This window comes from Motacilla alba, chromosome 12, assembly GCF_015832195.1.
Source record: "Motacilla alba alba isolate MOTALB_02 chromosome 12, Motacilla_alba_V1.0_pri, whole genome shotgun sequence".
NCBI classification, from domain to species: Eukaryota; Metazoa; Chordata; class Aves; order Passeriformes; family Motacillidae; genus Motacilla; species Motacilla alba.
In genome coordinates, this window is record NC_052027.1 from 15,196,111 (window position 1) to 15,211,751 (window position 15,641).

Consider the following 15,641-nt stretch of genomic DNA (forward strand, 5'->3'; position numbering starts at 1 on the left):
GAGGTAGTCAGTGATTCACCTTCTTACTAATTTCCAGAATCATGAAGCTCCAAAGTTGTTGCAGATTTTGGTGTTCCAGCTCCAGCAGCGGTGGTCAGCAAAGTTTCCATTCTCTCAGAGCAGCTCATAGGCAGTGGCTGAAACACACACTGCTTATGCTGCTTGGTCAGGAAAGCAGGGTCTAATGACAGATGACCTTTTGATTTTTCAGTTTATGCTCTGCTCTGTTGTACAATGGCACTACTCACTGTTTGCATTTTTAGCCTGTATATTGCTTTTGTATTGCTAGTCTTTAATTGAGGTGAGGTCAGATAAGGAAGCTGGCTGAGAAGCTTTTGATGTTGCTGTGAATCAGATTTATTTAATTCAGACAGGAATTTCACCAAGCATTTCTCTCCCTTCCTGGTTTCCCTGCAGTAGGTCAGATACAGTGATGATAAGCAGCAGTGGACCCTGGGATCAGTCTTGGTGTGTCTTTTCTTGCCCTGTACCATTTTCAGTGCTGAGCCATTTAGAAAACTGTCTGAAGACCCATTAAAGAATCCAATGCACTTTCAAGTGCCCCAGGATGAGCTATTTTCACCTTAAAAACTTATCAGCTATGTGTGGATGCTGGCAACTTAATCCCTGTGTCATACAGCCAGCTCTTGGAAAACCCAATAATCTTCACCATCCTCCTGGGGCAGCATGGGGGAGAGGAGCAGCCTTATTCTTGTGTTTCCATGGCCAGTTCAGGGCCATGACTGCAGGCCAAGAAAACACTGTACAGCTTCCATTCTCTACAAGAGTGTCCCCGCTGCCCATTTGTGACTTTCCCATCCCACCAGAGCTGGCTGAGCCATGATGTAGCTGCCTCATTTTGAAGACCTTCAGGGTACCAAATGGTTTCCAGAGCAGTGTGAGCCCTCTGACCTTGACAGGGTGGCACCAGCTGGGCAGCGACAGTCCCAGGGCTGCAGTTGTCCTGTGGCAGGACAAGTGGGCTGAGCTGTTGGGTTGAGCTGTGGGCTGGTGCTGCTCACATGGGTTGCAGTGGATGGTTGTGTGCCTTATCTGCTTCCTGTTAGTGCAGGATATATAGCAGGGCTGGCTGTTCATCATGCTGCCTTTCCCTGTAGGATGAAGGCAGAAGTGAAGCACAGCTAACGGCACCAGTAAGTACAACGCTTCCTATATGCCTCATATGTTACAGCATGTGTGTCTTTGTGGGGATGCAGGGGCAAAAAGGTATAATGCTGTCATTATTTATGTAAACACAAGAATGGATCCCTTTCCTGGTTTCATTTAGGCACCTTCATGTGCTATTAATGGCTTGAAAATATGAAGGTGCCTCATCGCTTAGTGAGATTTGTTGCTAACAGAAGCAGTCCTTAGACTGCTCAGGATAGTGGGCTCTCTTGGCAGTGCAGGGAGACAAAAAGCATGGAAAATCTGTCAATAATCAATTCTTTGTAAAAATCAAAAGGAGAATATAAATTGCAGACTGTACCTCAGGTTACTGTATATTTTTTTAAATCCTGTTTTGGGACTTTCCTGTTCTGAGTGCTATGGAAGTGCTCCTTGGATTCATCAAGCTGTCAGCAGAGTGTTTGGTAATTATAAATTTTGCCATTGGTGCCACAGCATCAGCTTTTCTTGCTGAGAAAGTCAACTATTTAAAATAAAAATATCAAAGCCTGCCCAAAGTGCTTGATAGATTGATTGATTGATGCAATGTTCTCCATTCCTGCTCTGAAGCACAGCCTGTCACTCGCATTGCTTTGTTCTTGCAATACTTTGGCATAGGCAGTGCTCAGCTCTACCTTCACTTTGAGGTGTTATGGACATATTCACATCAGTGGCAAAAGGAAATTAACTTACCCTTCATGAATTTATGGTATTTAGGTTTGCCCATTGCATTTGCCTTCTGTTAAGCATACAGTTAACCTCTTTTCATTCCAATTAGTTGAAAACTAAGGATTTCCTTCCTTCTGTTTTGAACTGATATGTAAGAGGAAATCCGTAGACGTTCCTGTTTTGAGTAAACCTTTTACTAAGGAGTTCTGCTTGTGCATTTAAAAAAAGAATGGAAAGAAAAAGGTTATGTTGATTCAGAAATCACGCTAGAAGTAGCAGATCCATTTCTGAAGGCTTTGCGGCCAAAAAGCACAGTGCAAAAATGCTCTCTCCCTGTTTACTTTTAACCTCTGGTTTGTCTTGGATCTGATTCTTAGTAGGCGGTGTTATCTTACAGAAATTGCAGCCTCTCTCGCCACCCCTTTTGTGTAAAGGGTCCTGCCTGTAAAAGCATGAAAATGCATCCTCCTGGATTGCTGTTTTTCTTCTTAGCAGCATGCCTCACTCCCACAGCTGACTGCCAGAGTCAGAAGGTAAGTCTGCGGGTCTTTGTTTAAATGTTCATTAAAAAGTTCTTCATATTTGGATGGTAGCATGTTAGGAAATAGTCCTTTCCACAACTCATTTTTTCATTTACATTTAGTTAGGTGCAGAATAAAATCAGTAAAAACTGTAGGGCTGTAAGGTATCTTCTCTGTAGTCCAAACTAAGGAACTAAATATAAGGTTGAAGGGAGCTGCTTGAGTTTTAAATCAGATTAAATTCGTGTCTGTGTTCAGCATAGAACTTGAAAGAAGCAACATCAGAGGGAAACGCTCAGCATCTTTGTCTTTGGTTAGTTTCAGTATGTGGGACGGGAACTTTGTATCCATCAGGACAGATCCAGAAGTTTCCCAGGAGAATTTTACTTAAAAAAAATTTTTTACAGTCTCATCAGTTTGTCCCTTGGCAACAGTTTGTTTCAAGTATATTTTCCAAAAGCTCCTCAGTAAGGATTATTGAACTTTAAATTTTATTTCAATTTTGTTGATTTTCTTTTGATTCCTTCCTCTCTGTTCTTGTGTTAAGCAGCAGCACCTAGGAGGATGTCTGATACCTTTGTAGATCTGTTCTCTAGACTCTGTGGTGAGGCAGCCCAGTTCCTGTGGGCTGGAATTCACACCAATTCACTCTGTATTGTCTCCTGCCATCCCCTTCCTTGTGTCCTGCTGTTGGAGGAGTGAACTGGCCTGCTAAACCTGGAGTTGTGGGGGGTCTTTGGAAATTCCCTGGGGAGGGGAAACACCCTGTGTAGGGTTGTCTTGTCTTGAATGACACAACAGGGCCTTGTGGTGAGTGGACAGACCTGTAAGTCTTAAGGACTTGATTTAGAAAAAGCCAGAGGACTGGAAACATGTTTCAGTGCCAGACCTTTGGGTGGAAGCTTCTGTATAGACTTTTTCATGAAAGGGCCATACATGAATACTAGGGAGGCTTGTAGGATCATTTTGGTGACTTGAGCACAAGCATGAAGTGCTTCTCGGGGTGGATTTCATCTGTCTGGAGACATGGGTTCCAGGCAGATGGGTTTCAGATTGTGTTCAGAGGCATGGGCTTGTGTCTTCAGCTGCTGTGAGTGGAAATGGTCTCTCTATGTGGAGACACTCTGTTGACCTCTGTAACCACTGAGGAGTCTGGCTTGGCATGAAACAGTTACATTATTAGGTAGTGAGGACCCAGTTACAGAGAAGTTAAATGTTTTGAATCACCTCTGGAGCAGTTTATTTAATCCAGAAATAACTCCCTTTTAGAGTTTTTTCCTCAAAAATTCCTTCTTTATAGAGAAAGAGAAGAAACATTTGCAAGGTTATAATAGGAGATAAGGAAAAAATAAGAATCTAATGAAGCTTTCTCTGGCAGTTTAGAAAACCCATTGGATCTGATTGGAATAAAAGTGCTGTGATTCCACAGGAGGCTTTTCTTGGCTCACAGGGGGCCATTGAGAGAGAAGAGATATTGTGTGCTACCTGGTTTTCAGTGATGTGACCTCAGGGCTCAGCTTTAATGGTTCAAACATGACAGTGACTGTTAGTCTGATTTGGTTTTTTATTCCTCTTGCTATGGGCTGGGGAAGATGCAGCAGATGTGAGAACTATGGAATATTTTCTGCTGGGAGGGAGCCAATCCCAGGCTGTGCTGGAGGAGGAAAGGAGGCAGGTGGGAAATGAGGAGAGTGGCTCAGCATCCCCATGTTTCCAGTGCTCTGCAGCTGAGATGCTGGGAAACCCAGGGCAACAGTAAATCTCATGTTTTGTGATCTCTGAGCTTGTTGTTCATCCTCACGCTACAAAGTGTCTTCCTTGAACAAGTGTGAAGAGCTTGTGTCCAGGAGCTGCTGCTCTGTTCAGCTCTCAAGTTATTGAGAACTACTTGGGGAGGTTCATGACTATAATGACTCAAGCATGTGTCTACAGCTCTGTTTTGTAAAGGACAAATGCCCTGGAAACTTGGTGATTCATTAGATAATGGCTATTTCCAGAACTGGCTCCCAGGATTGTTGGAGCCGAGCACTGACATTCAAATATGTTTTTCTTTCTTCCTTGAGATTTTTACCATGCAGAAGGATTTGTGTTATGGTTTGGGAGGAAAAGATAAAGAGTGAAAATGAGGGGTATGAAACTAGCCCTTACGAAATACTTCCCAGCTTATTCTCTTGAGGTGGAATACGAGAAACGAGCACTTGAGAAGTGAAGGACATCTGTTCAGAGAGGAGGGAAGGAAACACTGCAGCATCCAGAAGCTTCTATGTGTCTCAGCTGAGTGCAGAGAACAGTGGTTGCTCTTGCACAAGCATTTGAGTTTAGGGAGAGAGCACAGCACAGCCTGGAAAACAGAGGCACCCTGGCTCTTAACTTCTTTTGGCTACAGCTGGATGTCTTCTGCTTTAAAAACTTTTCATTTTGGAGATATTTGAGAGTATCAGTCCTCCTTTCCTGTTCCTTTGTACACAAAGTGTGACCCAGTCCAGGCTCACAACATCACCTGATCAGAACAGTGACTGTCACCGGGCAGCCCTGCTGCATCACAGGGACAGATGTTCCTTCTTGCTGCTTCCTTTCCAGTGGCTTTGCACTTAGAAACAGCAGTCAGAGATGAGCCCAAGGGAGCAGTGCATCATTGTTTTCCATGAGGCTGTGCCCCAGGAGCAATTTCTGACTCAAACTGTCTGTCTTTCATCCTTTCCCGAATTTGAGTATCCAGACTGTTACATTTATGTCCCTTGATTCCCTCTTCTGCTTTCCTAAGAAGCAAAACTCTCCAGAAAATGACTGCTTCATCAGTTCTGTCACTCAAATTGGAAGACAATTTTTTTTAATACTTTTCCACTCAGCTGTTTTCTTCCTCTTTCTTCCTGCCTGTTGCTGCTTACACAAGCAAATTTCCTTATAAAAAGGGGAAGGTCTTACTGGAAAGCTGCCTAAAGCTTATCAAGTGTCCCAGTAGGGTAGGGGGATTCCACAATAACTGTCTTGTCTTAGAGGTCTGGAAGTAATTAAGCATGCCAACAGGGAGGAATGGCAGACATCCATCTCTCCCACTCTTCATTTCCATTGAGAAATGGAGCCACATTGATGAAGGAAAGAGAATAATGTAAATAATGGTGTCTTCCTCCACCACCATGACAGAGAACGCATTTAATGGCCCAACTGTGTCTGATGTCTGAAAGTACAGATGAAATAGAAGGTTGGAGAATTTTAATTTAATGTTTTGTGCTCTACTGTTTATTGATCTTTTTGATACAGATAGGGTGGCTCAGATACCTGGTAAAGGTTTGTGGCATAATTCTAACTTATAGGAAGGAGTCCACATTTGTATTTCTTGCTCAGGCATCTTCCCATTTCTTTTTCTGAGGCCTTGTCTTAGGAAAGGTTAACTCTGGGGTTTGGTGGAACCAAAAAGGCAGGAGCTGTCTGTTCTGTGAGACACATGAGCCTGGCTTCGACTGGCTCCTTTCAAAAGCCCAGCTTTAATCTGGAGTCCTCATTTAAGATCCAATCAGATGGCTGACCCCATCAATGGCACTGCTGATCTTTAGAGGCCGAGTTACTCTGGAGGCAGCACCTTGTTTGTTCATCCATATTTTTTGTCTTCTTCTCTGCTTTGCTCCATGAAAAATGGGAAACCTCCTCTGCCTGCTCTGTGCATAAGGAACAGCAAAGCTGATCTCTGTTCTGCTGGATAATATCAGTAAAGCTGGTGCTCACAGGAGAGATGGAGTTGGTGGATCTCAGATTGGTTTTGAGCTCTTTATACTGCAAGGGAGTCCTTGACATAAGAGGTTCCTAGGGATTCTGCTGCCAGGGGAATTGGAGGTTGTTGTGTTGCAGGAAAGCCTCAGAAGCACAACTAGACGTTAATATCCATGGGAAGGCAACCACTGCCACAGAAATAATTTCCTTCACTGGGCAGCATTCTTGCATGTATGACTGCAGAAGGTGAGCAAAAGCTCAACAACTCCAGTCAGAGGGAAGGAGTCGGGAAATATTCCAGGGACATGTCCCTGTGGACTTGAGACTTGAGGGTTATCTCTCAGGAGGTTTTCCTGACAGGGTCTGCTGCCTATCATCTGGGAGGGCCTTCCTGAGCTCTTGATAACTGATGGGAAGCCACAGGCTTCCTCCCTTGCCTTGAGGCAAATGTATGTATTTGGGCTTAAGTTCAGAGGAAGCAAAGCTGAGATTGCTGATGGGAATCCAAAACAAGGAGTTCTGGGGACAGGAGGGCTGCTGCATTAGCAGCATTGTTCAGGATTGGCTTAAAAATTCCAGATCAAGGCCTCCTCCCAAAATTTGATATAATGTTTTTATTTTTAGAAAATACAGTGCCTGTAGAGGCACAGTTGAGATGAGCTCTGGGTTTTTCCAGTCAATGACCTTCTGGGGCATACACAGCTCATGCCTCCCAGTTTTTCTCTGTCATCAGCAGTGGCAAATACTGTCTTTTTTTTCAAAATTACCAATGAGGTTTCCATGCAGTTACTTGTCTCCAGAAGTTTAGAAATTCAAGGAAATGCTTTTGGAGCAAAATCACAAGTTTTAATGACAGTTTGGCATATGATGATGATCATTCACTCTTGAGGCTGTGCTTTGTCATCTGTGTTTCACTTGAAAAGCAAGGTTGTGCAGGGGTGCAGAAAAGCCCTGTGAGGAAAACCAAACCCCTAAAGTCATTCTGGTTGGGTGGAAGGACTTACTGATTTATTCATTAGCCATGTGATATATCCAAGTGTCCTACCTGATCTTCATGCCAATGTTTATGGAGTCCTTCTCACCTGGGGTCAAAACATTGAGGTGTTCAGAGAGGTGCAGAGCACTTTTCCTTTTCATCCACCTCCCTGTGCCTCCTCACAGACAATTGCCATGAGAAATATTCCTGTGAGCAACTCCTGGCTCTGGGAAATAGACTGAACTAACATAGTCAGCTCTGCAGAATCATGGAACAGCAATCAACTGGATTTTATCAGTGGCATGGAAAAGATAAACACTGTGTTGCCTTTTAATTCAGTGTCTTCTGGCAAGGGTTATTAATTTAGGGCTTGTCCTCACACACCACTACCACACGTTTATAAAAGATCAGCTGAAATTAGCAGTGCAGAGTTATGGTTATTTTAGAAATGGTAAGAAATTTTGCTGTGGGTCATAGGGGAAGGATAAGATAGCTGTGATCTGCCCTGTTGCTTCTAACTGAGATCCAGGGGATCCAAGCATGCAGCACCTTAGCAAGGGGGTCTGGTCCATGGGAGAGTGGGGTACCTCCCAGCAGCTGCAGTGGCCACTACCCTCCCCAGTGATATCTAACTAATGGTGCAACTTGATAAAGATATTGCAAGATTGGCAAGATAAGTGCCTAGGATAACAATTGAATCTGGGGCTATTTCCGTTCTGTTTTCTCTTTTTAAGTTAAAATCCATGCGATGCAATGTCAAGAAGATGTTCACCTTGAATACAGCGTGTACTTCTTGTGCTGCAGTGCCTAAAATGTTGTGTCCAAGAGGCTGGTTAAAGACCACCCAAAGATCAGGGGTGAGGGACTGCAGGTAAGGCTTGTTTCCTAACTGTGTTATGCTTTTGGTGCAGCCCTTTAGGCAGGGAGTAGGGTGCTCTTCAGGAGAACACACACGTGGTTTTGAGCTGTAAACGTCCATGGAATTCTGTTTCAGATGGGTTTATGGCCCCTATTATTGTTGCTTTTGTCTCCTTGCAAATCCCACAGACTTTTTCCTGGGCAGGTTCTATATACACAGAACAAATTAAATGACAATAACCTCTTAACTTGCCCCAAATAACCTAAGTTTGTTAATCCTGCTGTATAGCAATTTAACAGAGGTCTGTCTAGCATAAAAACCTGTTTCAGACCCAGAATTCCTTAGTGGCTTATTAAGAAAAAAAAATTAATGATAGCTCCCCTTGTATATCCTCCCAGCTTCCAGCAATAATCCTCTGAACTTTTAACCTTCCTAGTTCACTTTATGACAATTGCTTGTTCATGTGTTCCTTGCTCATACTCTGTTGAGCTTGGCAGGTAGGAAAAGGATGAAGGAAAACTGAATTTACTAGGAGGCTTTTGTAAAATGAAACTGTGTATGTATTCAGCAGTGAATGTTAACTGTTAATATATAGCCCCATTGTCTGCTCTTTCTCTGATTGCCTCAAAATACTTTAAAAATAGTGGTGGCAGTTTTGCAGTTTATAGCAGTTTTTGCACACACTCAGGAGTCAGATGGAAGCCAAAGCAGCAATGCTATTGAGACAATTTCCAAGTTCCTTTTGGGAAGGATGTGGTGCCAAAAATAAAATGAAGTGTAAGAATAATGTGAGCCTATGCAGCTTTTTCTGAGTGTTATCTGCTCTTGTGGTGGTTGCTGGACCGACCCAAGAATAGTTTTGTACTGCGTACGTGCAGAACAAGAGGCACTGCCACCAAGGACTCACCCTGTGTGTAGAGGGGAGGGATGATGGGTTGAAAAGAAGATGCTTCCTTGGGGGATTTAAGACATTTGTCCAGGATTTAATAGAGAATCTGTGAATAATATGGCTATTAAATCCAAATTTATAGCGTCTTGATCTGGAGTCTTTAGTAAAAGACACAAAGGTATGAGTCCTGAAACAAGATTTTGTTCTTTCAAACTTATTTTAGATGTGAAGTTGAATGCTGTGTCACCCTGGAAATTCTACCTTTTTTTTCTGTGCTGCTTAACCCTTCAGCACCCAAGGTTTCCATCCTGATGTAAGATCCTGTCTCATGCCCAGTCCCTGACAGGTTTCTTCTAACCAATCTCTGAGGCTCGAATCAATGGCCTCTTTAGAGAAGACATAAGTGGAGTGAAACCTCTTGTGTGTGTGCATGGAACAGGGGATGAGGGCCCTTCCTTCCCTTCAGAGCTTAGGGCACTGCAGTGTGATTGCCTAGAAACCCTCCAGCAAGTCTGTGCTGGCTTTGTAGTATAATCATAATCTTGGATTATTCTTTTTAAGATACTCTGTCAAGTTAGGAGAAAATACACTTTCCCTGCCAGGGTGCCATCACATGTGTAAAAAGGAAATTGAGGAGAAGAAGTGCTGTCCAGGATTCTGGGGTACAGAGTGCTATGGTAAGTTTTGGGGTTTTTTACAACAACCTCCAGCTGTTGAACAGGTCAAACCAATTTTAATAGGAGGCATTAAATATATATTGAGGTGATTAATTTTCATTATTCCTTGAACACTCACAAGGTCTCCATTATCTGTTTGGGAGCATATCTGTCTGCTCAGCACATAATCTCTTTGCTCCAGATGAGCTGAATCCCCTTACATTTAACACATAACATAACCTCCTGTGGTGGAACTTCCTTTTGTCTCTTCTATAAAAATAAACTTTTGGAAAGGGATGTTTTTGTTCCTCTTTGCAAAAGTTTCCAAAGGAAGAGGAAGATCTTTCTGATATCCCTCTTGTCTGCAGCGCGTGTGCCACGTGTGCTGCTCTATAGTCTGGAGTCAGTCAGCTGTTCAGCCACAGAAAATACTTAGCAATTCCAGCCCAAGGTGAAAATAACAATCCCAAAACTCCCACTCAGATTTATGCCAAGTAATGAGAATTTGTTTTGTCTTGTCTCAAAAATCCAAAATCAAGACCTACTAAGCTGAACACTTCTCACATGTTTGACTGACAGAATATGGAAAAGCCCCCTCCAGTTCTGCAGAAAATGGGAGACTGTTTGAGTGATTGAGCCTGTTCTCATACTAGTGTTGAATAAGCAACTAGTTTCATCAGAGAAATCACAGATTTCAGAATTATCAGAAATAGTCCTCAGAATTTGGAGGTACCCCACTCTAAAGATGTGGAGACCCTGTTTTTCTGGCACACTTCCAGCTCTCCATGAAGTCAAGGAGAGCTGAAAATACTCAGTGTCTTTGCAAAGCAGGCTCCTGTCTGTTCCTAGTTCCAGAACTGCCCTCACCTCTCAGTGCTGCTGGCAGCAGTGGCCCAACCTCAAAATATGTTTCAGTGCCTTTGTTGCAATTTAGTTAGGGCTTGTTGGGACCTTAGACCTTTCACCTCTGGGCCAGTGTTAGGCATGCTGGCTAATTTGCTGGTGAATTGGCCTTTGTTTTGTACAGCTGGAATACCTGGGGCAGGAGGAGATGGGAAGGTGCTGGTTGTGCAATTTAATCTCATCTGTCCTGTCTCTTGCCTGCTAGAGTGTCCAGGTGGCTCTGAGAATCCCTGCAATGGCCATGGGACATGTTTGGATGGTATACAGCAAAATGGGACCTGCGTCTGCAAGGTGAGTGCATGATTTACTCTGAGGGTGATGTGCTTTGTCAGAGGGAGCTGTTTGTGTGGTGTCTGTGCAGGTGCTCTCGGTGGAGGCTGCCCTTCTGCCTGGAAGGCCATTTGCAGCTCCTTTCATCCCAGCATCAGGGTCTGTGGTTTTCCTGCAGCATTGCTGTTGTCAGCAACAGCACTAAAACACTCTTGGTGACGGTGGGGAGCTGGGAAGAATCTCAAGGGTAAAATAAGGAAAGAATTGCATTAATTTAACCCCTGATCAATTGAAATAATTGTATCTGTCTATGGCTGCAAGAAGCCCTGAGGCACTTGGCTGTTAATGAGCTGTACCCAGGTACACAGAGGCTCCCTCTCTCAGGAAAAACAGGAGAGATGAGAAAGAATTTAGTGCAGATATTTTTTTCTTTTTTCTTTACTACTTCAGACTTAATACAACCAAAGTATAAACAATTCCTGCACACTTGAATTGAATAGAGCAATGTTTCTAAAATGTATAGGGTAATGAATCAGTGTTAGACTTGAAACTTTCCCTAATGAGCTGTGTATTTTTACAGCATCCTTAATTAACAGCTCAAATCCTACCTCTTGGACTTATCTTTGAGAAAATTTGATTTTGGATTTAACTCAAAGACACCTTATATCAACAAAAATGTATGCTGAAGATCCCTGAGCCCTGTAAAATCAATGTAAAAAATCCCACTGGTGTTAATGAATTCCAGATTCCTTTTTCAGAGAGACATCAGGAGCCAGCTGGAACTTTCCTTTCTGTCTCTAATTAGGACATTATTTCCTCAGTGCCCAGTAAAGTTTCCTGGCATTTGCATGCCCTCTGTGTATCAGCTTACACTGGGATCTCCTTTGCCACAGGGGCTGGTTAGTACTGGAGCACTGAGCAAATCAGTTTTCTTCACTGTGTTTCTTCAGATATCACAGAAAATCAGAAATGGGGAGAGACGTTAAACTATATGATGCATGAAACAATAGAGTGATACAGAAAAATAATACCTGACACATTTTGGGGCCCTTCTAGGAGCAATACAGTGGGTATGGCTGCCAGAACTGCCGGGATGAAAATCATTTTGGCCCAGACTGTCAGTCAGGTAAGAACAAGTCATTCAAGTGAAACTTCCACAAAGATAACTGAAAACAAGGAAGGAGGAGGAAGAGGTTGAGTGAGAAAGGTGCTGGAGAGGGAGAAAGTGGCAGAGAGCAGGCAGTGTTCAATAGCAGGGGTCTGGGCATTTTGTCTTTGTGCCCTTCTGCATTGTCCCGCTAAATAAATGATCCTCAGTCTCTCACTCAAAGAGTCCATTTTTCCTACTGTAAATCTCTCTCTCTCTCCCTTCTTACCTGGGTTGTCCCACTTTACCCTCTCTTTCTAGCCAGGCCATTACCTACATCCCTGAAACAACCCATGCTCATTTCCCAACTGTTTTTCAGACTCCTATAACAGCTCCACTTGTCTCCCAGCTTCTTCTTTGCTGCCCTCCATAAAAAAGTGATTACACCCATGCTGCCTGTTATGTATGGCATTTTGGGAAGTGAATTATGGCACTGCAGTCTGGCTGTTACAGGAGTCCTTTTTGTCTGGCTCCTGCTTCCTTGTGTCCACACAGGTGAGATAGGTGTGATCTTGGGGTTGTGCCCATGTGTTAAAACACACGCCTGAAAATCTGGTCTAGGTCTTGCATTCAGGGCTGCTCTTACCTCGTCTTCTTGAGCCCAGAAGCAATTGACACTCTCAAAGCTCTGAGTGGCATGGCCAAATTTTAAAAGGAGCTGTAGGGGATTATTGGTGGGAAATCAGGATGCCAAGTGCCAGGGCAGCTGGCCAGTGTGTTCCTGGAGCCCTGTGCATTGCCTGGCAGCCAAAGGGCTGAAGCTTTGTCTGGTCTTCCCTTGCAGACTGTGACTGTGTGCACGGGGAATGCAACAGCGGCGTCGCTGGCAATGGGAGCTGCACATGCTATGGAGGCTACACAGGCCCCAGGTGTGACCAAGGTAAACACACTGGTAGCTGCAGAGGGGCTGGGAGAGCAGCCCTATGATGTGGGCTTGGGTGTCCCTAAAGGGGCAGGGTGGCACTGAGTAAGTTGAGAATGTAGAGGAAAGATGAGCACTGGAGATCAAGATAGAGGGAAGAGCTGGGGTCTACTCCCCACTTTGTGACAGGTGTTAAGATGTACTATCTGTGTATGCCTCTGTTCTTTCTCTGGACACCAGCTCTTATCTCAGCCTTGGGGGACCTGACTACCTAGGCTGCCGGAAATTAGAGCTGCCTGCACTGCTCATATCCTCTGGCTTTTGTCCCAGTTTGGGGTCCTCGGAAACCACATTTGCCTTTATTTCCAGATATTCTGTAAGGTGAATTATATCTCCTACCAGTGCCCTACATGCTCAAAGGGAAACTCTCTTTGCTGTGTGACTGCAGAGCTCCCCCTTTGCAAAGGTGTGACGTGCGAGGCCAACAGCGAGTGTGTGGTGAGGAATGGAACAGCCCTGTGTGACTGCAAGCTGGGCTACAGAAAACAGGGCAGCACTTGCCAAGGTGAGAAACTTCTCTGTGACCCTAAATGGTCCTGTTGGGAAAAAATCCTATCACACTGTTATCTGCAGAGGAGTTTGGTTACTGTGAACACAATGCCTACTTCACTGCAGAGGCTTAAAACCCATTTTTTTCAGGAATACCCGTAAGATTAAAGGCTAAGCTTTTGGCTCTCCTTTCACTTGGCCATAAAAGCAAGAAGTGAATGAAAGTTGCAAGTTCCATCCAGCACTCACTTATAATTATGCACTAAATAGTGATAGCAGGATGTTGGTGAGTCTGAACCAGTTAAAATTATAAGCTGAGGAGTCCAAAGAGGTCTTCACTGATTTCAAATTTAAGATTTTGAATTGGTTTAATTAAAAGAACATTGATAAGATGCATGTGATGAGCTAGCTATGGATAGAAGTTTTCAGTGGCTCTTTACAGGTTTTGCTGACCAAACTGCATTTTCATATACCCTCAGATATGATGCAGATTCACAATCAATCCAAGCATCCTCTGTCACTCACACTTCTGTTACTGAAGTAACATGGAAAATGCATCATCCAAATTCCTCTGAATAAAAACCCCCAAATGTCTGCTGTCTGGAATGATTTCATTTCCCTGTGAAATTTTAGAAGTTTAACAGTACAAATTCCTTATGCTCCATTCTTTCCATGCCTTGCAGTGTGCTGTGCTGCATTAAGTGCTGTTTTGAAAACAGAAGTTTGGTTCTGCTTACTTCTAATCTCTTTAATTGCAGCTCAGGATCCTTGTACTCCTTCTCCATGTTCCCCCTTTGCTGTATGTAAAGTTCTTGGATCACGTACATATGAATGTACCTGCAAAGAAGGATTTCAAGGAGATGGAAAGATTTGCCAGCCTATCAACCCTTGTGTTGACAGCAATGGAGGCTGCCCAGAAAACTCTACAATTTGTGTTTACAGACGTCCAGGAGAGGTAAGTTAATAACAGGCAAAATTGGCCAGGGGAGAAGATCTTCACATGAACTGATGAATGTGTTGGTCAGATCTGCTCTCCTTACCTCAGATTTTGCAAAGGGAAACCAGACAGCTCTTTTGTAGGATTACTCACAGAGTAAAAGATGGTGAATGCAGCTCTATGATCACTGTGTTGCCTTCCCTTAGGCAACGTGTGTTTGCAAGTCTGGGATGAGTAGGAGAACTCCTTCATCCGAGTGTTTGGCATTTCCCAGCGACTGCCGGCAGTACCTTTGCGACGTGACTGCCACGTGTGAAATTAACTCTCAGGGCACTCCTAGGTAAGCCAGTTTGAAAACTGCAAAGGAAGAAGCTTATTCTGCAGCTAGAATGGAAACTCAGATTGGATGAGCTGACTTTTGAAGAACCTGAGGGTGATCTCAGGAGTGTGGGCCAGAGCTGCCCTTTGGGAAGAACCTGTTTGTAACAAACCTACTGAAAGTAGAGTTTGACATCAGTAATTGTAAATTATTGCATGTGAGTCACAAAATGCTTTACGTCTGGGGTGGCAGAGTCTTCTTTGATGTGAGCTGGAGATGTAGCTCCCCAAGCTAGTGGTGGTAGAAGTTAATAATCAATCGTTAAAAGGCAGATGTGTGGCTTGTTTGTGCACATTTGCTTATGAGGAATAAGACTTTGTCTCTTCTCCCAGTCAGGTCTGTGAGCAATAAATAAATTAAAGTTGCAGAGTGACAGAGAAGGGGTGAGTGCAGAAACACCAGACCTCATGTAGTCCTTTGGAGCAAAACACTTACAAGTTTGTACCCCTTAGATGAGAAATATGGCTAGATAGAGGATCATTTTTGTATAATGGCTTCTCAAACACCAGAGAAAGCTTCCCCAAGAATTTTATGTGTTTTCAAGAAAAGGTAGAACTCCTCTGAGACACTGAAGAGGGAAAGAGCAATCCCATCTCCTCGATCCTTCCTTCTCCAATGCTGCTAAAACTATTAGCATCCACTTGCTCAGTGTGCGCTCCAGGCCAAAACTGAAATACAGTGGCTTCCCTTTCTGAAGATCTGCTAGCACAGTGCAGGACACAGTGTTCAGTGCAGTCCCTGCCTTACAGATCTGTTCCCCAGCAGCTGGCACTGAGCCCTCTGAGGCTGGAGTGGAGTCAAATTCCTCCCCTGTGTCACATGTCTTTGCATGGCTGAAACAGAAAGAGCAGAGCTGATACTTGGAAAAAGCCCAAACGGGAAAAAACATCTTTGGTAGTCTCTGAGTGATGACTGCAAACCCGTGTGAACCAGGACAGAGATTTTCACATGTAGATAAGCTTTTCTGGAAAAGTCATTAACCTGTCTGGGTCCCTCAGTGAGTTCCAGATGAATTGTAGCTACCTGGTGTGCTTGGGCTGGCTTCTCACTGGAGCCAAGGGGTCACACAGGAGCTGTTGGATAGATCGTCACTTAGCCTGTGGGTTTCATGCATTACCTCAGATTTTCAGATGCTGAAATTACTACAAC

At 43.8% G+C, this 15,641-nt stretch overlaps 1 protein-coding gene across 3 annotated transcripts in view; it reads left to right on the forward strand.

Annotated features, from left to right (window-relative positions):
* Window positions 1–1,027: 1,027 nt before the first annotated feature.
* STAB1 (stabilin 1) overlaps window positions 1,028–15,641 on the forward strand; it is a 52,898-nt gene continuing 38,284 nt past the window's right edge. Inside the window, exons 1-10 of one of the 3 annotated variants that reach the window (XM_038148711.1) lie at window positions 1,028–1,154; window positions 2,234–2,369; window positions 7,776–7,912; window positions 9,351–9,466; window positions 10,554–10,639; window positions 11,675–11,744; window positions 12,550–12,645; window positions 13,076–13,192; window positions 13,935–14,131; window positions 14,320–14,453. In XM_038148711.1, the coding sequence (XP_038004639.1) occupies window positions 2,289–2,369; window positions 7,776–7,912; window positions 9,351–9,466; window positions 10,554–10,639; window positions 11,675–11,744; window positions 12,550–12,645; window positions 13,076–13,192; window positions 13,935–14,131; window positions 14,320–14,453 (1,034 nt within the window). In that variant the 5' untranslated portion in view covers window positions 1,028–1,154; window positions 2,234–2,288. Of the gene's footprint in view, window positions 1,155–1,875; window positions 2,370–7,775; window positions 7,913–9,350; window positions 9,467–10,553; window positions 10,640–11,674; window positions 11,745–12,549; window positions 12,646–13,075; window positions 13,193–13,934; window positions 14,132–14,319; window positions 14,454–15,641 lie in introns of those variants that run through there. The other 2 variants (XM_038148712.1, XM_038148713.1) reach the window with 2 other exon arrangements.